The 22855-nt window shown below is 35.4% G+C and overlaps 1 protein-coding gene across 1 annotated transcript in view; it reads left to right on the plus strand.

Annotated features, from left to right (window-relative positions):
* Positions 1–22855, plus strand: part of LOC150100659 (death-associated protein kinase 1-like) — a 441829-nt gene that overhangs the window by 61500 nt on the left and 357474 nt on the right. The window contains exon 5 of the mRNA XM_090401850.1: positions 20578–20676. Within this exon, the coding sequence (XP_090257976.1) occupies positions 20578–20676 (99 nt within the window). The remainder of the gene's footprint in view (positions 1–20577; positions 20677–22855) is intronic.

Consider the following 22855-nt stretch of genomic DNA (forward strand, 5'->3'; position numbering starts at 1 on the left):
AGGCAAAGCAGGATAATTTAAGTACATTGAATAACAAAAGGCACAGCTGACAAGAAAGAAAGATGTACAACTGCAACACACACAGGAAGGATATTACAATATCAAATCTGTGTTATCAGCATAATCTAGATCTTCTTACTGTGACACAGGATTCCATTTAATTCCTCTTCTTGCACCTGTAACTTTTTCTCATAATTCAATCAATGACTATATTAAACAGTAATCCATACATTACACAACTTGCCTTATAGCAGATGTTATCTCAAACCATTCAAATGTTGTTTGCTGTGCAATAACACAACTTTTATTTCCCTTGTACATTTCTTTGGTCATTCTCACATATTTGTTGGGAATTCCATAACTTTTAATAATTAACCGTAATGTTTCTCTGTCAGTACTGTCGAATGCTGTATCAAAATCTGTAAAATTTAGGTATATTGGGCTTCTAAATTCTATGCTTTGTTTAATGATGTTCCTTGAAGTAAAAATGGGATGCACAGTACTCCCACCTGTTCTAAAACCAGCTTGTTCATGCCTTAATATATTATCTACTTCATTTTTAATTCTATTTATCAAACTCTACAGAAAATTTTTGCAGGTACTAGGCTAATTCTCCAGCAATTCTCACATCTAGTGAACTCGCCTTTCTTAGAGATTATAGTTATCATTGCTTCTTTCAATTGTTTAGGTATCTTTTCAGTCTCCTGCACATTGTTTAAAGATCAGTTGCAGTTTATCAGCAGCAGTTTTTTTTTTTAGTTGTCTTAAGCATTTCTATTGCTATATTATCATTACCTGAAGCCTTTCCACTTTTCATTTTGTCTATTATATTTGCTATTGTATGTTTAGATATAGGTTCTGATGTTATATTTAAATTTATGCTTACAAGCGGTTCTTCCATTATTGAACTTCTAAACAACAATCAGCTATATTGTTGTCTATATTTAGAATTTCATCAAAGTTTTCTAACAATATTATCCTCTTCAGTTAGCAGCAAACCATCTTTATCTCGTATAGCATGTACTTCTTTTCTTCAGAGCATATTTTCCTTATCTCATACAGTCTTCCAAAGTTGGAGAAAAGTGGAAGAGAGAGGTATGAGACTGAGCAGAAATAAGACAGAGTATATGTGTTGCAAAGCAGATGGCAGCCAGGAGACGGATCTAGAGCTGGAAGAAAATGTCATCAGGAAGGTCAGTGACTTTAGATACTTAGGTTCAACAATGAAAGAGGATGGTGAGACTGAGAAGGAAGTGGGATGCAGGATGCAAGCAGGATGGAGGAACTGGAGAGAGAGAGAGAGAGAGAGAGAGAGAGATGGCTGGAGTGCTATGTGATAAGAGGGTGCCAATCAATCTAAAAGGCAAAATCTACTGGACAGTAGTGAGACCAGCTATGTCATATGCTATGGAAACTGTGGCCCTGAGGAAAAATAAAATCAGCAGGATGGAGTTAGCAGAGATGAGAATGCTTAGGTGGATGTGCACTGTGATCAGAAAGGATCATCTGAGAAATGATTATGTAAGAGGAACGGTGAAAGTTACGAACTTAGGAGCAAAGATACAGGAGGCAAGGTTGAGATGGTTTGCTCATGTGATGAGGAGGGAGGATGAGTATGTGGGAAGAAAGGTCATCCAGATAGATGTGCAGGGGAGGAGGAAGCACAGGCAGCCAAAGAAGTGATGGAGGGAGATGGTGGAGGAGAACTTGAGGATGAAAAACTTGGATGTGGCTACAGCCCAAGACAGGAGGTTGTGGAGGAGACTCACTACAAACAGTGACCCTACTTAAGTAGGACAAGCTGCAGGAGAAGATACAGTCTTCCAACGTCCTTAATGTTGCAGCCTTTTGTGCTTCTTCTGCCAAACTGTCCACATAATTCCTTTTATCCTCTCTTGTAGATCTTTTAATGAGCTCTACATTAAATAATGAGCTCGTCATTCTCTCTATAATTGCTAAAATGAATTTCTTTAGTTCTCAAGGATTTATCACCTTCAAACATCATTTTAACTTTGAGCCCTTCATCTGTGAGTCTCCTGAGCTTATCTGATAACCAAACGTTCTTTTTCTCCTTCTTAGCACCCAAACAGTCTCTTGCAACCTCATTATATATACCATTGAAAATTTTTTCCATTGCATTTTGTCAACATAGTATATATATATATATATATATATATGTATTTATAAAGAATTGAATGACTAGAACCGAGATTTAAGTAAAAAGGTTTTAATATAAAAACACAACTAGTTTCAGCTTGTAACAGCCTTCATCAGGTGACATTATAAAAGAAAGAAAAAAGAAAAAACACTAAAACACTGAAGCTTAAATAAACTCTGAACATCGTAGAGAGTCTCTATACATAATTGACATTAAATCGTTGTGGTTTAACTATTTAAAGCACTGTTCTTTCGTTAGTTGTATTGTTAGGAAAGTGCTTGCTAGTAGCATCTCGTGAACGCCAGTACATGATTACAGCTGAATGACAATCTGGGAGGTTGTAGCTCAAGTTATTATTCAGATGAACAGGATTGAAGATGATTTCTCTAGATTCCATGATTTTTCTCTCTAGTTCATCATTGCAACGGAAGATGTTAGTAGATTTTTCCCAGCAGACTTTGGTTTTCATCATTAGGATTAGCCGAGAAAAGGATATGACTTGATAATGCACTGGCTCGCTGTCTCTTGTAAGTAATGTCCCTCATGTATTCTTCCATACGCAATTTGACAGATTTGTCCATCTGCCCAAAATAAGGAACATTACAATCACACAATATTTTATATACACCAGGGTATTTGAATTGCGTATGGAAGAACACATGAGGGACCTGACCATGTCTTTCAGAACCTCCAAGGGCACTCCAGTTGCTTCTTTAACTCCATCCACCCATCTAATTCTTGGTCTTCTCCTGCTTCCATCAACTTTAGAAAGCATCATTATCTTCTCCAGACTGTCATTTGCTCGCATAATATTTCTAAATTATGACAATTTTTACTTGATGATCATAGCTTCAAGGGAGCAATCTGGCTTTATTCTGTCTATCACTGATTTATTGGTTTGCTTTGCAGTCCATGGTATTCTTAGTAAGCATCTCCAAACCTATAATTCAAAAATATATCTATCTATCTTCCTTCTTTCACTCTTTCTCAGGATCCAACTTTCACAACTTTCACAGTACCACAGGGAATACCATTGCTTTCACAATTCTGATTTTTGTTGCAAAGCTAATATCTTTTTCTTTAAAGATCTTGCTTAAATTTGTCATTGCTTTCTTTCCGAGTAATAATCTTCTAACTTCTTCAGTACAATAACCGTCTTGATCAATTTGGGATCCTAGGAGCACAAAATTGTTAACTGCTTCTATTTTTTCCACATCTACTTCAAAATCATTAAGTTCACATGTTGCCATAACTTTTGTCTTTTTGAGGTTAAATTTAGGACCATATTTCGCACTTTCTTCTTTAACTTTCATAATAAGTTCCTCCAAATCTTCTTTACATTCTGCTAGCAAGGTATCATCTGCATACCTCAAATTATTAATATTTCTTCCACCAATTTTAATTCCAACTGAAGACTCTTCTAGCCCTTAAAATGCATTCGCTGTACAAATTAAACAGGTACAGAGATAAAATACATCCTTGTTGCACCCCTTTACCTATTGTGAAATACTCAGTTTCTCCAAGATCTGTTCGGACAGTAGCTTCTTGTTCATAATAAAGATTTCTCAGAAGGATAATGAAATGCGTTGGCACTCCCCATTGTTCTTAACACATCTCACAGTTTCGCATGATCCACAGAGTCAAAAGCCTTGCTATAGTCAAGGATACAAAGGTAGACATTCTTTTGATATTCCTGTGCTCTTTCTATTATCCATCTCACATTGGTGATTTAATCTCTTTGTCCTCTGCCTTTTGGAAATCCTGCCTGTTAATCTGGCATTTTTCTCTTCATGAATGGTTCCAGTCTTTTCTGAATGATCTTAAGTAAGACTTTACTTGAATGAGAAATTAGTGCTATAGTTCTGTAATTTTCGCACTCTCTTGCATCGCCTTTCGTGAAGTCATTAGTCCCTATATATATGAGTTGCCCAGTTATGAAGTTATTTCATGTGCAAACTTTGTTTGCTTAGATACTTGGATAAAGGAATAAACCAAGAATATAATTTCTTGCTATCTTTAATTTGTAGCATAACCAAGCAAAAAAACATTCAGCATCAATTCAATGTTTTGTACCTATTGTCAGAGCAATTATCTGCATGTACATTTCAGGAAATTAAAGAAAGATGTTTTTTCATTAACTTGCATTCTAGAAGAAGAAGATATATGAGTATACATCTTCATATATACTCATATATCTGCAAGCATAATAGTCAGTTGAAATAATTTTTTTTTATTGTAATCTAAGGAATTTGACAGGTAAGCCATACAAATTAATAAGTCTTCTTCTTTGATGCTTCAATCCGAAAATTGGTAGTTATAGCAGCAGATCGCAACATCCTGTTCTGTGATCTCCTCATAACTACTAGCACTAGTTACCATCATTGTTATTTATATATGAAATTCTTGGTCTGCCTTGTGGCCTCTTTCCTTCTACAGTCCCCTCATTATTTCTGTAATCAGTCCCCATGCCTCAAATGATGTCCAATTAGGCTTTTTCTTCTCTTATTGATGTGTTTCATTAATGACCACTCTTCATGAACTATATTTAGAACTTCTTCATTACTTTTCCTTTCTGTCCAATTAATTTTCATCATTTTTCTCCAGCACCAAAGTTCAAATGCCTCCAACTTTTTGATGTCTTGTTTTGTTAGAGTCCAGGCCTCACAACCATATAATGCAATGCTCCCTATGTATGTTTTCACTAGCCTTTTTTTTGAGCTGGATGCTAAGTCCTTTACTGGTAAGAATGTTTCTTCTGTTGTAGAATGCTTTTTGGCTAGGATTATTTGTGCTTTAATATCTGATTGGTTTCTTCCAACTTCTGTGATAAGACTTCCAAGATATTTAAAAGAGGATACCTGTTGTATAAGGTTATTATTTTACCAGGTTTATTTTCAATGGATTTGCTTTACTTTTTACTTTACACCAGAAAATCCACTTCAATGGATTTTCTGGTGAAGTTAATTAAATTAAGGGGATAAAAATCCCTTATTATTTTACAGCCAGTATGCGAAACTCTAAGATCGAAAACTACGATGCTGAAGGACTATCGGCGAATCCAAGCATAAGTGACCACTTGGTAGTAGAACACCAAGGCAACTTGAAGCAAAGGTAGAGCAAGATCCCTCACTATCATTGATATTTTCTCATAATGTGAAAACATAGCTCCTAAGAGATGTAAGTGTAGGAGTTGTATAGTGAAGGTATGTAAGTTCTTTTCACTTAAACTTTGATATCATCCAGGTCTATCTACTCACTGATGAGACCTCAAAAAAGATTGAAACCGGTCTGGGTAGTGACCTCTCCTCATAATGTAAAGCAGTATTACATCTCCTAGGAGCTGTGTTTTCACATTATGAGAAAATATCAATGATAGTGAGGGAGCTTGCTCCACCTTTGCTTCGAGTTGCCTTGGTATTGTACTACCAAGTGGTCACTTACGCTTGGATTCGCCGATAGTGCTTCGGCATGAAACTCGTAGATCGTAGTTTTCGATCTTAGAGTTTCGCATACTGGCTGTAAAATAATAAGGGATTTTTATCCCCTTAATTTAATTAATAATTTTGTTTTCTTATAATTAATTTTTAGGCTGTATTGTATGAAAATTTCTTCCATCTTTGTCAGGTAGCTTTCAGTTTGTTTTCATTATCAGCTATAACTGCTATATCATCCGTGAACTGTAGCCAGTTAATATCAATTCTATTTATCTTAATTCCTGTTTCTATTAGTTCTTTCAATTTATTTATTGCATCTTCAATGCAGAGATTATACAATATGGGTGAAAGAGAGCACCCCTGTCTTACACCTCTACGTATTCTTGCTATTGTGGTTTTCGTTTTATTGCTGGCTGTTTCTATTAAGGCTTCTTGATGCTTGCAAAGATTAAATATGACCCTTCTATCTCTCCAATCTACCTTTATTGTTTTTAGGAGGTGAAACATTTGGTTCCAGTCAATACTGTCGAAGGCCTTCTCCAAGTCAAGAAAGACTATCAGAGTATTTTGATTCTTCTCAAATCTTCTTTCAATAACTGTTCTTAGAGCTAGGATTGCTTCGCTTGTTCCCTGCTGTTTGCGGAATCCAAACTGGTCATTGCCACCATATTCTTCAACCTTCTTTGTTAGTCTTTTTTGCATAATTTTGAGTAGTATTTTCGAAGCATGTGATGTTAAGCTTATTATTCGATGATTTTCACACTTGTTTGCATTATTTACTTTAGGAATGGGTATGATACCTGTTTCACAAATATCCTTTATGATCTTGAAAAGGTATGACTTAGTTGTTTCCTGAGTATTTTATTAATTCTGAAGGAATGTTATCAATGCCTGGTACCTTGCTGGTTGACAATTCATTCAGTGCCCATTCAAATTCATCTTTTAATATAGTTGGACCAATTTCTTCCACATCTAGTCTTGTTTCATCTTCTATAGCCTTGGCATCTAGATCTTTTCCACTATATAGATCTTCTAAGTACTCCTTCCATCTTTCCGAAATTTCTTCCTTATAAATAAGTATGTTCGCCTGTTTATTTTTGATAATTGTACTTCTTGTCTTGTTTTGCTGGCTTATTCCTTTTATAATGTTGTAAGCGTTATCGATTCTCCCAGTCTTTGTTAGGTCTTCTATTTCTTTACATTTCTCTGTATACCATTGTTCTTTTGCTTCTTTACACTTTCTATTTATCATATGTTTTATACGTTTATATTTGTCTTTGCTTTCTTCCTTTAGGGAGGTTTTGTATTTCCCACTATTAGAACTAGAATGTTCTGGGTGATCCATGGCTTTTTTATTTGCTTGTTCATTAATCCTATGCAGTCGTTGGCAGCCTTGATGATTGTATCCTTCAAATGAGTCCATTTTTCCTCTATGTGTTTCTTTTCCCCTCTCTCTAGTTTTAATGCTTTCATCAGTTTGCTGTTTATAGTTTCTATGGTTTTCCTCTGTTTTCAGGTTATTTATATTCCATTTGGGCCTTTTCCTTGGTTGTGACAGCTTTTAAAATTTCAGATTACATTTCAATAAAACCAAATTGTGGTCACTGTCAACATCAGCTCCCAGGTAACTTTTGCATGATTTTACTTGATTTTTAAATCTATTTCTTGTCATAATATAATCTATTTGGTACCTTCCTATATCCCCTGGCATTTTCCAAGTATACCTTCTTCTTTTTGGTACCTCATACCAGGTATTAGTAATGATCAGATTGAATTGGTGGCAGAACTCCAAAAGTCTGTCTCCTCTTTCATTTCGGCATCCAAGTCCGTACTTTCGCACCTCTCTACCATCTTTGCCTTCACCAAATGACTGCATTCCAATCACCCATGACAATAAGATTATCTTCCTTTTTGGTGAGTTTGATTAGATTCTCAATATCTACATATACTCTCTCAACTTCATCATTACTGTGGTCGCTATTAGGCATGTAAGCTTGTATTATTATAATATTTGTTGGTTTTGCTTTTAGTTTTACCATTATCAATCTGCTACTACATTTTACTGAGTTGATTACTCTTCTTCCCCATTCCTTATTGAGAACCACCGCAACTCCATTTTTTGCAGTCTCATCGCCTGAATAAATGATTCTGTAATCACCACTCAAAAAGTCTCCAGTTCCAGTCCATCTCATTTCACTAATTCCCAATATGGCTATTTTTAATCTATCCATTTCTTTCTTCAAATTTTCCAATTTTCCAATTTGTTTTCACATTCCACGTTCCAATAAATGTACAAGGATTTTGCTGGTTTATGACCTGGGAAGCCTTGCTTCTTCCCCTGCCGTGCACAAGTATTGAGCCGTTGTGTGCTTTACTATCTTTTAGAATGTCCATCCATACTGCTATCTTACTAGGGAAAAATAGAACAAGGTGGTTTCCCCTTGCCTTCCTTGTCCAGCAATAGCCTTCTAGAGAGGCTCAGTGTGCTAGCCGTTTCTCATTATTCATGATTATCTGCCTACCACAGTATCCTTTACGCCGTTGTCACTTATGGTGATCTTCTGCTGATCAGGATGAAAGTTGTTGCTGCCTCAACTTCCAGCGGGCTGTAACTTATTTAATGGCTGTTACATCTCGCCATGTCGCATTCCCCCGTCAGTGGAAATGTGTGGATTTTTCTAGAGATAACCATGCCACTGTTTATCTCACCACTTCCTGTTGGTAGATGCCATCCATTAATAAATTAATGGAGGACATCAAATTAATAAATAAGTAGAAAATAAAAGTAAAAAGTAGCCAAGTTCCATAACCATTTGCTATTAAATCCACATTCATAAGAAGATTTTTATTTAGATTTGTTTTAATCCAAAAACATTTTTGCTATTCTATAAGTTATGCACTATCTTTCTGACTCACTCCTCTATATGAGACAGACTGAGTTTCATATACAGAGAAATGCATTGACTAGAAAGGATACTTCATTCTGCTAAAGAGAAAAAAGTAAAGGTTGTTTCATTGGAATATAAGGAGTGTAAAGTGAAGTGACGTAATACAATTGCTATGAAGAATACTGTCTTATCCTAAATTAGATTGGTCTATACTTTTTGTTTAAATATAAAAAAATAATTTAAACTGTTTTATTTACCTGATTTGTGATCTATAGTATTGTTAATTTTTCAGTTAAGGGATAACTGAAAAATTAATAAAAGAAGTACTATCAGTTTGCAGTCATAATACATTTTGTACCACACAGAGAATTCTACAGAAAAAAGAATGCATCTGCTTATGATAAAATATGAGTTTGCTTTTGGTGTATTTTTTATGTGCTGTCTTAGACATTTCCACTGATATTTCACTGAATGTGTTTTCTTGTCAATACTGAGAAAATAGAATCTGCAAACTTTCAGACAAGTTTTCCAGCAAGTGTTTTAGGAAAAAGGCATTCATCCTGTAGTCTCAAATTGGATCGATCAAGCTTTAATGTTTAAGATATGCAGGCAGGAAATCATTTGGTAATTTCAGTGCAAAGTGCCAGAGAAGGTTAGTCAATTAATTTTCTTTCCTATGCTAGGCAAGACTAGGCTTGTGCATAGATGGCAGATGATCTGTTCACAGAACTGAAGAAAAAAAGTTATGAGAATCTAACTGGTGAAGCAGAATGATTGTTTGAACTTTTTTAACACTATTTTGGAAGCAGCTGAACCAAAACTTTGTTGCTTCAAACTTGGAAGAGAAACAGACAGATGTAAAACAGACAAACCATAAGAGCACATGCAATTAAAAGGCATAACACATTGGCCTTACCAGCCTATCCTCAGTGATCCATAAATCATAGACAGGATCAGATCTCTCTCAATGGACCTACATGACATTTACCACAAAACCTCTCCTGACATAAATACATTGCATAAATAACAGCTTCCTTGACCTTTAAAAAACTAAGCAGGTTGTAAAATGTAGTAGCTTAGTTGTAAAACAGTATCTTTTGTGCTCAAAATGCTATTTTACAACCATGGAAACTTAATGCAAAGGAAATTCAAAAATTAAGAACAACACAATTTAGTATGCTTGGTATCACAAGACTGAATCACAAAAGGAATATGTGGATACCCCTACTTGATTTATTATTCGGACTCTAGGTATACAGTCAGCCATTGCCTCATGCAAACACTTTTTTCCCATGCACTATCAACATCCAGCCCTTGTAGTTTTACATGCCATGCCTCTGAACCAATGAAACTCCTAAGCTTGTCATACTTATCAGTCCGATAATTCCACATGTACTCTGTCTTAATTGTAAATTCCACATCTTTAGCCACCTTCCAAGTCAAGACCCTATGATCACTCTCACCAATTGATGGCAATCATATTCGTTACAGCCAAATTCTCAGATGTAATTACTAGGTTAAGCACTCTCTGACCCCTAGTATTTTCCATTACATGCTGTCGCAGGTAGTTATCCCTTAATAACTGCATAAAATCCAATTCCTTCCTCCCATCTGTCCTCTCCTCCTTCCAATCAATGTTACCATAGTTGAAATCTCCCATAATAATTACCCTCCTTCCACTCATTTCTTCTATTTGCTTATGCATACTATCACCACCATCTATTCCATCACCTGGTCTATAGCAGCATCCAACTGCATATTTTGTTCCTCTAGTTTCAGTCTCACACCAAATAGCCTCAAATGTCTTCTTTTCTCTATCCTGCAGTTCCACTTCTATTCTTCTTGGCTGCAGCTCATCAGCTATCATCAATAACACTCCTCCCCCCATTTTATTCTCCCTGTCACTCCTGAACACACCATACCCCTCACATTCAATCCCATTAGCTATATCATCTTCTGTCAGCCATGTTTCACTAATGCCAATAACCTGTGCCCTGGAAGTGCCAACCAAGGCCAAAAATTCTTCCTTCTTGTTCCTAATACTTCTGGCATTAGTATACATGAATTGCAGAAGCCCTTTTGTCCCATCCCTATTTTGATGCCTTATATTAACTATCCCATTCTGATTTGTTGTCCTTCGTACTCGCTCGGGCATATTACACACATTCATACACTTTACTGTCTCCCTAAAGTCTGCATATCTACCCCCCTTAATAACTCTAGTTTCCCTAATTTTGCACTTCCACTTCATTCAACAACACCTTTTTAAGTCTCCATACACCGAATCCATTCAAATGTAAACCTTCCATCGTATATAAATCCTTTCGCCTATCGAACTCACTCCGCACATCCACAAATTCCACACCACTCATCAAACATAATACACACATAAAGTCATTAGCAATTTGGCCCTCCTTCTATACTCTTCATTGTCATACTGTGGCAACAGACTCGCCATCCTAACTCTCTCACTCTTCTCTTTTGCTACCTCAAGTAAGTCTTTCAAATCCTCTCTCAAAGCCATTTTTTCTCCTTTCAAATCATTCGTTCCTGCTACTACTATCAATTCTTTCAAACTCTGCTTTTGCATTCTAATTGAATCGCTTACATCCTTACCGTTCGCACTAGGTTGGTGCGATTTTGTCAAACTCTAATCTATCACATCTCTTACTAAAGAATCTTTGTACAACACTCGCTCTCTCATTTTGTTTACACTCGCCATCATACTGTTATTTTTCTTATCATACTTTTCCCGTTTATTAGTTGGTACGCTCGGTAAACATTTTTGCCAACACTCCAGCTGCAAATTTGCCCTATGTATCACTCTGCATAACCGTGCGATCTCACTCATTGCATCTGTCTCATCATTTTTATTATCTGTTAATACATTCATTCATTCTGTATTCATATCTTCGTTCTCACTTTCAACGCCATTCTCACAGCTATCAGGTACTACCTTGCAAATATCACTATTCATACCTCACATATCACTATTTTCTACATTCTCACTTTCAACAATGATATCACTCTCACAACCTGAAACACACTTCAACTCCTCACATTCCTTACACTTTCTGCACACATTCACTCCACTATCATTATCTAACCAGACTCTAACCGCTCTCCTCAAAGCATACATTTCAGTTATTATATTTAATGTGTCGTTTATGTTCCTTTTCTTTGATAGGAATTGTGCATCCCGTTTCCCTTATATAAGGCAGATTATAGGTACAATGAATGCAGTATACTTCAGGGTGGGCCAGCAGAGGGAGTGGATACTTGGATGATGTGACTAAGTTCTTTAATTTTCCAGGAGGTTTAAAGGTGGCTTTAAGGTTGTATTTCTGTAGTATTCTGTTTATTTTATCTGATATCCCTTTAATGTATGGAATGGTTACAGTTTTATTGTAGTCTAGTTTAATTTTGTTTTTAAGTGAGGCCTTGTGAAGAATTTTGTTGATAGTATTTTGATTGTAACCATTTTTAAGGAAGGTATTGCTGGTAACTTAAAGATGAATTCGAAGTTATTTTAATTTAATTTTATTTTCACTAGAGGTCAGGCTAGTAGAATAACTGTTAATCAAACATTGTCTCTTTAGGATACTGTGTGAACTGTAATTTAGCTTGTCTCTGTATACATATATGTATAATCCAGATGATGACCTTAATATGAAGGTCGAAACATCTGTAAATTAAAATAATTATTTATGACACAGTTGTAGAGTTCATAATTTGTCTAAAATGAGTGTGGTATATCCTGTATAGTTTTTTTTTTGAGATTTTCTGCATTTTTTCAACCAGTGAAAATGCATATCGATGATTGTAAAGTAAATTTTACATGACATGAAATTACATTCTTGTTTTATTCCTTTACTCAAGCATGAGCAAACATTTGTATGTGATGTATCTTTATAACTGTTGCTACATCTTGATAATTGTGTCCACCATGAGTTAATCATGGTGGTGTGGTCTGGTTACCCAAGCCTCTGGACCTAAACTCTTTTGTTTTTTGTGTGTGAAGTTGGATAAAAGAACTGGTAGACCTCACAAAAAGGGAAAAAAAAAAAAGTATAATATGCATTGCTCATAAAGGACAGTCTTAATAAAGTAATACTAGTTGCATGCTCCATACACACACATAATAGATGAACTTTATTGTGTATTAAGGCTGAGAGTAATGTATTTGATAATCTGTTGTAGTCACAAGTTGTAAATTCTTGAGTAAACAGCTTATGAGGTATATATTTGCTTCCTATTTTTTACCATTAGAAACTCCATGCCCATTTTTTAAAAATCAAAATAGCCATCAAAAAGTTCTAGATTTACTATAATCTTTGAAAGATATTATTATTATTATTATTCAGGCCTCATGGAGTCAAAAGACTCATCGCTGGAGGTCCTTTCTAAGAAACACAAAGTCTATCAAGACTCATCGTGGAAAGTCGCTCCTAGGAAACACAATGCCTATCATACCACTCCTTAAACTCATTGACGTTCTCGCTCTCACCACTCTGTCAGGCAATGCATTCCATGGTTCAACCACCTTCCATGCAAAGAAACCACTCCTCACCCTCCTGCTCACAGTTTCCTTTCGTAACTTCCAGGGATGGCCCCTTGTCATGACTCCTTCCCGCTGTTCAGCCAAGCAGAAGAACTCCCCAGTGTCAACCCTGTAACCACCTCTCAACAGTTTAAAAGTCTCAATTATCACCTCTACTTCTTCTATCCACCAAACTTTGCAGTCCTCATTCCCTCAGCCGACCCTCATAACTAACATTGTACAGTCCTAAAACCATCTTTGTTATCCGCCTTTGTACCCTTTCCACAGTTAATTTATCCCCTTCAAATCCTGGGGACCAAATCTGAGAACAGTAGTCTAAGTGTGGTCTGATCAGAGTCTTATACAAGGAATATATGCATATTCCTCTTGACTCATTCTTTATATTTTTGTCTGTCTTCATACTTGAAGAAACAGTTTTGTGGAACTGAAATCATTTCATCTCAGGATTGAAAAGTGTATTATACTTTACAAGAAATTATATTCTTGTTTTCATGTTTTACTTAACCAAAACATTTAAGCAACAAAAGTTATACATGAACATATCTTTATGATTAGAAAGGTATAGATACTTGGATGTTGATTATTGTTCATGATGATGTTTAATGGAGGAAACACATCTAGACATAATAGTTACTAGTAAAAATGTATTTAGTTAATAAATTACTAAACCATTGTCACTAAGGCATCTTCATGGCAAAGAATACAGCCAAGCACATGCAGGCACATTGGCAGGAAGGCAAACACATACAGAGTGTGAAAGGCAGGATTCTATAGTCCTAACTGGTGCCAATGTGTAGTAATGGAAATTTGCTGAAACTCTTTAAATACTAGTCTCCCATTTATAAATTGAGGCATACAATTTTGTTCAAATTTGATTAATGTTGTGATGCTGTGGTATATTCTAGAAATCTCTTCTAGAAATTTTTAGATTCTGCCACAGACAGAATGTGAAAAGCAGGATCCTACAGTCCTATATGGTGCCCACTATGGGTACAATGATGGAAACTTGCTGAAAGTCTCACAATAACAGTCGATAATACTTTCAGCAAAGTGGGGCAGCTGAATTTGTTCTAATTTAGTGAATGCTGTTAATGCTCTGGCAGATTCTAGAAATATTGGCATAGTAATTTAGTAGCTAAATAAATTTAGTTGGCAATTATGTTGATTACTAATTACTAACAAAATTTATTTAGTTAGTAATTAGTATCACCATGACTTCACATCACACGTTAGGTTGCTCTTTGTATCACATACTGTATAGTACATTCTGTTTTCTGGCATGTTTAACATAATTCATGATATCACCATAATACATGAAACACTGTTTATTCCCCTTCCTTCCCTTTCCCAACAGCTTGGTGTTCCTTTGAATGTTGCAGCTTTGTAGGTTGCTAGGTGGAACTATAAAAAAAAATAGTATATTCTTCATGATTTCTGTTTTTTTTTAAGATTTTCCTTGTTTAAACTCTTATTTCTAGATCTTCTGATCTAAATTTGCACATTACACAACTAATTTACATTCATCGCAATATTTAAATAATTATTCATTATGTGAGTCTTGGTTCTCAAAGAAATGCACTGTGGTTTGTAAGATAAGTCCAAGCACCGATGTTTCCACTGCTTTTACATCAAAATGGTATATAGTAACATCGCTTTATAGTAACATCTCCCATAGACAAGGCTAACCTACTGGCATCACCTTTCTCTTCCATTTCCTACATTGATGACTAAAGCCAAAGTTTTTTCCACTTTACTGAGAGCTTCTCACTTCATGTCAACTCTATTCTTCTACCAGAGAGAAATTAGAAAAATTCTGAACAAATTGGACATGAACAGGGCATCTTATTCTGATGGTATTCCCCTCCACTGTATTATGCTACAAACTTCTGCTCCAAAACTAACACATTATTTTGCCTTTTCAATCTTTCCTTCTAAACTGGCATTTATCCTACTTCATGAAAACAAACCTAAATTCAGAATAATAATAATAATAATGATAAAAGTCAGCTAACAAACTGCCATCCAGTTGCTCTCACTTCACTTCTTTTAATAAAAAATAAATAAAAAAAAATGAAAAATGTCATTAACAGCAAACTTCATCACCTGGAATCATGTAGCTAATTAGCATGACCAATGGTATGCATTTTGCTACTCCTGATCCACAGCTGATCATCTAGCTTACTCTATTCACCTTTGGACTTAAGCCATGAGAAGGTTTGGCAAAACTTAGAAATCAATATTTCTAAGTTATTTATTGGGTCTGGCATACAGGCTTTCTCAGCAAATTACCATCAGAACATAATATAAACAAACCATATAAAGAGTAGAAGTCAGACCATTAGCTTTCTACCCTTTATGATTGGAGGAGTATCTCTGCACTTTGCACTTTCACCTATTCTTTTTCTCCAGTACACAAATGACCTGCTGTTGCTGACTTCAAATTCTATTCATAGCTTTGCTTGGCTGATGACAATACATTCCATTCCTCTTTTTCATTTAACAAACTTTGTAGTGCCAATTATTAGATGGATTCAAGAAAGGCTGCTAATCTGTTGTATATTTAGGGTGATTTTGAGATAGATACTTTGATTTCTCTGCTCAAAAGACCAGAAAATGGAACTATTTTTACGAAGTTCAGGGCATTGGTGAACTCAGGTTCATTTATACTACTGCAAATGTTTTTTTTTTTTTTCAGCTACATCTTGTTCAACTGCATCCTCAGATTAAATATGAATGCTTATTTTCATTGCAAAATCCATAAACTATTTTTTATGGTAATCCATCTATTAGAGGTTGTTCAACCTGTAGTACATTAGTGCTGTGAATAGGCAGAAAGTAAGGGAGAAAGAAGAAACTTATTGACTTCATTTTAGACAAATTATGGACTCCACAACTGTGTCAGGAATAATTATTTTAATTTTCCAATGTTTCAACCTTCATATAAGGTCATCATCTGGAGTATACACATATATATACAGTGACAAGTTATATTAATTTCACACAGTATGCTAAAGAGACAATGATTTGATGAACGTTATTCTACTGGCCTGACCTCTAGTGAAAATAAAATAAAATTAAAATAAATAAATGAAGTAAAATAACTACATCAAAGCTATATTCTATTTAAGATCAGAGAAAAAAATGTTTTCATACAGATAGTTTTATTACAGCAAAAATGAAGTCCTAATTTAACATGAGAATTGTTATATTAGATTTAAGATCCTGGATTACCTATAGTCCTATTTATAATTAACTCTTAGGGAGAAAGGCTATGTGGGTAGAATATGTGCCTTCCATATTCTTGGGATTTGTAGACCATCATTATTTAGATTAGGGTGGTTGATAAGAATTTCACAGGCCTCCTTAAAGTTACGTTCATACCACATTTTGGTGTGATGTAAACAGCAGGTGCTTTTCCAGTCAATTCTATGTAAAGCTTTAAGGGCATGATCAGAAAGGCCAGCTTTACCATAGTTATTAAATTTAATGTGTCGTTTATGTTCCTTTTTTCTGATAGGAATTGTGTGTCCTGTTTCCTCTATATAGGACAAATTACAGGTGCAATGAATATGGTATACTCCAGGGTGTGCCAGCAGAGGGAGTGGATCCTTGTTAATTTTGCAAGAGGTTTAAAGGTGTCTTTAAGGTTGTATTTCTGTAGTATTCTGTTTATTTTATCTGATATCCCTTTAATGTATGGAATGGTTACAGTTTTAATGTAGTCTAGTTTATTTTTGTTTTTAAGTGAAGCCTTGTGAAGAATTTTGTTGATAGTATTTTGGCTGTAACCATTTTTTAGGAAGGTATTGCTGATAATTTTAGTTCATCTTTAAGTGCTTGTGCATTGGAGCAAATCTTCAAAGCCTTGTATTTTAGTGTGTTAATGACATCTAGTTTTTGTGTTGGGTGATGGTAGGAGTTTATGTGTATATGTATTATCCATTATTACTAAATAGTTTAGGGAAATAACAAAGTAGACTAGGATATACATTAAAATAACTTTTTAATACAAATCCAATATTTTGGCAACGTCATGTTGCCATTTTCAACAGGAACTTGTGAGCAAGACACGTGGACGCAAGCACAGCAAACAGTAAATGTGGACGAAGCAGGAAGCTATACTTTCTCCTAAAGTCCTACTGGTGCCCCCTAGCAGGTGATGTTGGTATTCTTGGGCGAATGGGCTGAGGTCTTCTGATGTAGGTTTCCCAAATTTGAGGCAGTCTCATGCAGCCAAATTTGTTGAGGTTTGGATTGTTTCTTAGGGCTGAGGCTGATTCCATGAAAAACCTTTCGTACTTGTATTTACTATGGTGAATGATCGTGGCTTTCTTCCACCGTATTCTGTGGTGGTTATCCAGAGCATGGTCTGCAAGACCAGAGTGACTGTATTGGTGGCTTCGTCCTCATTTACCGTTTGTTGTGCCTGCGTGCACATGTCTTGCTCACAAGTTCCTGTTGAAAATGGCAACGTGACGTTGCAAAATATTGGATTTGTATTAAAAAGTTATTTTAATGTATATCCTAGTCTACGTTGTTATTTCCCTAAACTATTTAGTAATAATGCATAACCAACATCTAAGCCTTTCCACTAGAATATATTGTCCAGTATGTGTAGGTTTCTGGTAAACAGGGAAGGAAAGACTGCCAGAAGGAAGATGTATGACAAGTGTATTTAGAAATGGAGGTGTGTTCTGCTTTTCAATCTCAGTTGTGAATTGTATGTATTTGTGTTGTTTGTTTAAGTGGCCAAGGAGAGTGTGTAATGTCTGGCGGCCATGGGGCCAGATAGTGAAAACATCGTCAATGTGTCTAAGCCAGACTTTGGGTTTTAAAGGAGAGGAATCTAGAGCATATTGCTCAAAATATTCCATGTAAAAGTTAGCAATTGAGGGGGGGATAATGGTGAGCCCATTGCTGTGCCTTCTTTTTGTAGGTAGAAAGTGTTTTGACACAAAAAGTTTCTACCTACAAAAAGAGGAATGCTCCAGAGCGCTACCAATTCTGATTAATAGAATCCATGGATATTTTTATAGAAAAACAGAAATGGAATATTTGAAAGAGAGTGGAATGAATTGGCAAGAGATTAGTCATTGATCATCTTGTTGCTCTCATCTGTACTGAGTCAGGTATTTTGAGGATGTTATTAGTGGCATCACCTGAAATGTGAGAACAACGGTATATTAGTGGTTGGATGGATTTGTGATTTTTATAGAGCTAATAGCTGTTTAGTGGTAAAATAATGCCTTCAGCTAAAGAGAATGAATGGAATGTATTTTTTATTTTCAATGCTCTGTTTGGCTCTTTCCATGATGCCAACTACTTGAATAGATATCAATTGTGTCATGACATTTATTCTTTTATATTTCATATTCCTGTTGTTCTGTCATAAGTATGGTTATCATATCAGTATACAGAATACTGTATAGGCCTGGGCGTTTAAGAAATTTATGCTTGAGTGTTTTGTCTGAATGGACTGAAGATGGTTCTGGTTTTGAATTTCATCTTGAGAAAGTGAGATGACCATTTCTTTCATTCTTCTGGATGATATAATATGTTATATTATCTAAACGATGAGAGAGAAAAAAAAATATTGTGATTTTTAGTATATCTGCATAATTTCACCAAGAATAACAAATCTCTTACAAATATTCACAATTATTTCAGTCTCTTCTACAAAGTAGCCTTGCCCTTCCACTCATCAAAACTGAAATACAGACCTTTGAAGCATCTAAATGCATATCAAGTAGCCTGTGTACTCTGTGATGATACTCTATCTAGGATAGAGCAAAATTTTGTGAGAAGCATATTGAATACAAAAAGAGTAAACAGTATGGCACTGTCAAAACATATTTTGACAGCTGGCATCATGCAGCATGGTGTTAAAAAGAAGATATAAAAGCTCTTATTCAGTATTTATTTTGGATATAGGGGAAATATTGAAAACAATAACTGATTTAAACACCCTTCAGCTTTATACTCTAACAGGCATTCCAGGTAATGATTATTGGCATATACTTGCTGACCTGGTTAGCCATCAAGTACAGGGTGTTCGGGATAAATTTGACAGTTTCGTAAGGAAAAAGAAAATCTTCTTTGTATCTATTAAATTTAATGAATTGACAAAAAAACATTACAGGCAGAGTTAATTACAATACTATCAACAAGATTTACTCAAAATAACCACCATTAGCATCGATCACAGCTTCAATTCTGCTTCGGAACCTCGAACAAGCTGATGCTACAGTCTCCCTGGGAAGGGCCGCAAAAACTGTTTTAATTTTATCCATTAACTGGGCTTTTGTATTACCGGAAGTGCGATTGGTGTCTTTTTCAACTGCGCCCCATACAAAATAATCCATGGGGTTAAGGTCTGGGGAGTTTGGAGGCCAAACATTTGGACTGGTGAAGTCGTAGAAATTTTCAGACAACCATTTTTGACTTTTCCCAGAGGTGTGGCAAGGGGCCGAATCCTGCTGCCATACATACGGCCTACCATTGGCTACCCTTGTTATCCAGGGCTTGACTACAGTTAGCAACTCCACGAACAAAACCCGAATTCCAATGCCAGGGTTCTTCAACACCTGTTCCTGCAGATTTGCGAGGAATTCTGCTGTACGAACGCAATCAGATCGTCTGCTAGGGATCTTTCTTCTTGCTACATCCTCGTAGTCACCATTGCAAGTCTCTAGTTCATGCCTGATTGTTTTTACTGTATTCAGGGAGCATTGGGCAGCAGTCGTAATATCCTTATTTTGATGGCGGGCACGAATCATCATGATACAAGTTATTCTCTTCCATGATTCAGGTGGGTTCCAGCTATCCATCCTTTCTGACATCTTGTATATGAATGAAGAAGGGTCCAAACTTTTAAATGAAGAGAAGTGTGTGTTAATACATGTAACTTACGGAAAAATATAATTAATTATAAATATGTCAAATTTATCCCGAACACCCTGTATATGCCAGTGGTTAGTTTATCTGCTCTCCAACCAACAGGTCACAAGTTCAAATCTTGCCATGACTGTGGATGTTTGTGATTGTCTTTAGGTGGAAGATGAATTTCATCATCTGGTGTGAGGCAACCTCCTTGCTTATTAAAGCAAGAAAAAAAGAAAAGAAATGCATTTTTAAAGTAATTCTATTTACTGCTGAAGTCAAAGCAGGTTGTGAACAAAGTCATTCGGAAGCCTGTTGGCACATATAGATTCATGTAGTTTATGCCAACAGCCTTCCGAATGATTTTGTTCATTCGGAAGACTGTTATGTTATTCATTCAAACATTCTTGTTTGAATGGATAGCATGTACATTAGATAAATAAGAGAATGTTATAACATTCAGAATGCATTATGGAAGGAAATTAAAAACCAGGTAACTGTCTTTTCATTGTGTACCTATTAGTATAACATAATAGTTAAATATTTATATATACAAAGGCTGTGAAAGTCGAAAAGAACACACTTACGAACAGTAATGAATCTCTTAGAATTAATGCAGTTGTATTTTTATTAAAATTGATGCATGTGATATTATAGGCTGGAGAAACTTCACTTCATATAGCAGCAAGATATGGGCACTCACAAGTGGTGGACCTTTTATGCAAGTGTGGTGCTGATGTCAATGCAACTGATGAGGTATCTAAATCAATTTGATTTTTTTTTTCTGTGGTGGTATGAATTCCTTTACTAAATATTTTGTAGGTATATGTCAGATAATTAACAACATCGATATTTGTGGAATCATATTAATATTGTTAAAATTTTTTGGACTTGTTTAGGTCATTTGTTTTTGTTAATTTCAGTGAAATTTTATTTTATTTTTTTAAAATGAATGAATCTTCTTTTGAGTCTAATGTTCAGACCACCCAAAAACCACTTAGATAATCTATGTAAAAATGCAACACTCATTGGATTGGCAATCAATAACAGAAAAATTAAAATCCTAAAGAAAATAATTGAAGAAGCATGTAGTTATTAGGCTAAATGACTACATGCTTGAAGAAGCAAATGGTTTTCAGTACCTTGCTTCCTACATTGATACTCTAACATGTGAAAAGAAAGCACAAAGCTCTTCTGCTCCATAAAACTCTAATATCTGGAAATCTGATCTCATCACCACAAAAACCAAAATTTGTCTGTTCCAAACCACTAGTCAAGCTGATTTATATATGGTTTCCAGACATGGAACAGTACTCAACAAGCAGTTGAAAGTTTATTAAGCTTTGAACAGTACTTGGATATAGATGGCAAGATCACATTCCTAATACTGTCATTCTTGAAGAAAACCAGCAAGAGAAAAATCAACTGAGATGATTGGGTCACCAACTTATACATTCACCTACATTCAGTACCCTTGCTCTCTATAGGCCAACTAATGAACACAGAGAAAGAGGAAGACCAAGAAAACAGTTTTGGCTATACATAAGCAAACTTTTTTTTTTGAAGATGATGCTCATGAACCATCTGATTTACCATTTGCTACTAAACAGAGCAGCTTGGCTCACTTTTATCCAGTAGACTTTATCTTCATGAGTTTGTTATGTGATTATTTCGGTATATATTTTCCTACTTATATATGAATAAATGATTGTGATTAAAATGAAACTTAATTGTATCAGTTCAAAAAAAATTTTTTTTAATGCTTTATCATAATATGGATTGGTGTATACACATAGTAGTTAGTTATTAGATGCACTAACCAAATAATGGTGAACATCATCATTTAGCCTTTTATTATTATTATTATTATTATTACCTGAGACCTCCAGGGAGACAAGAACTCATTGAGGGGAGGTCATACATCACCCATACCAGCTGTCATACCTTTCCTTAAATTCATTCACACTGGATGCACTCACTACCCCTAAAGGCAAACTATTCCACTCACTCACTCACTGCTCTGTGAGAGAAAAACTTAGCTCTCATCCTTTTCTTAACTGCGAACAAACTTAACTTCCATGGATGCCTCCATGTTATCTTCCCACCTTCTGTATAACAGAAAGTTTCATCAGACGATATCGTATAACACCATTCAGAAGTTTATAGACCTCTATCATAGCATATTAAATCATATCACTCCTCTTTCTCCTGTTAACCATCTGTAATCCACATATTCACAATTTGTCTTCATAATCTAAATCTCATAATCTAGGTATAATAGCTGAGTCCATTGAGGGTATGGATTCCATAAGGTGCTGAAATCTTCTTTCCACAGATACACAAAGACTTGAATGCATCCTGCACTTATCTCACATTTGCCTGACCTGCTCTGAGATGTTTGTAAAACAAACATCTCAGAGCAGATCCCTGTTCTGAGATGTTTGTTTTACCTCCTCCCAGAAATGCTCAGTTGGATTGAGATCTGTGACTGAGCAAACCATTGAATTATGATAAAATTTATGCTCATGCTCCTGATTCTGTATGACATCATAGATTATCTTTCTAGAAGTAAAAGCTATAACCTAATGGATAGACTATAAGATGAAGGGATGCACTTCATTGACAGCAGTGATCAAATTAAGCTGTGGCATTCTCACATTGCTTCTCTAGTATCAGTGAACTTAATGCGTGCCATGTAAACATTGCTTCTAAAGACAATAAGTTATTCCTCCATTATTTAGATATATTGGTAGTAATGCCTGGATCATCATATTAGAGGAATAATTAATAATCATTATTATATGTACTTGTTTAAGTTAAGGGATATTACATCCCATTGTTTCTTAGCTGAATAAGAAACTCAAACGAGTTTCATGCCGAATATAGAAATTATATAAAGTTCGGCGATTCCAAGCGTAAGCAAATACCTGGATAG

Source organism: Typopeltis vanoorti, chromosome 12 (genome assembly GCF_054136105.1).
Source record: "Typopeltis vanoorti isolate ZY-2024b chromosome 12, IOZ_Tvanoo_1.0, whole genome shotgun sequence".
Lineage (NCBI taxonomy): Eukaryota > Metazoa > Arthropoda > Arachnida > Uropygi > Thelyphonidae > Typopeltis > Typopeltis vanoorti.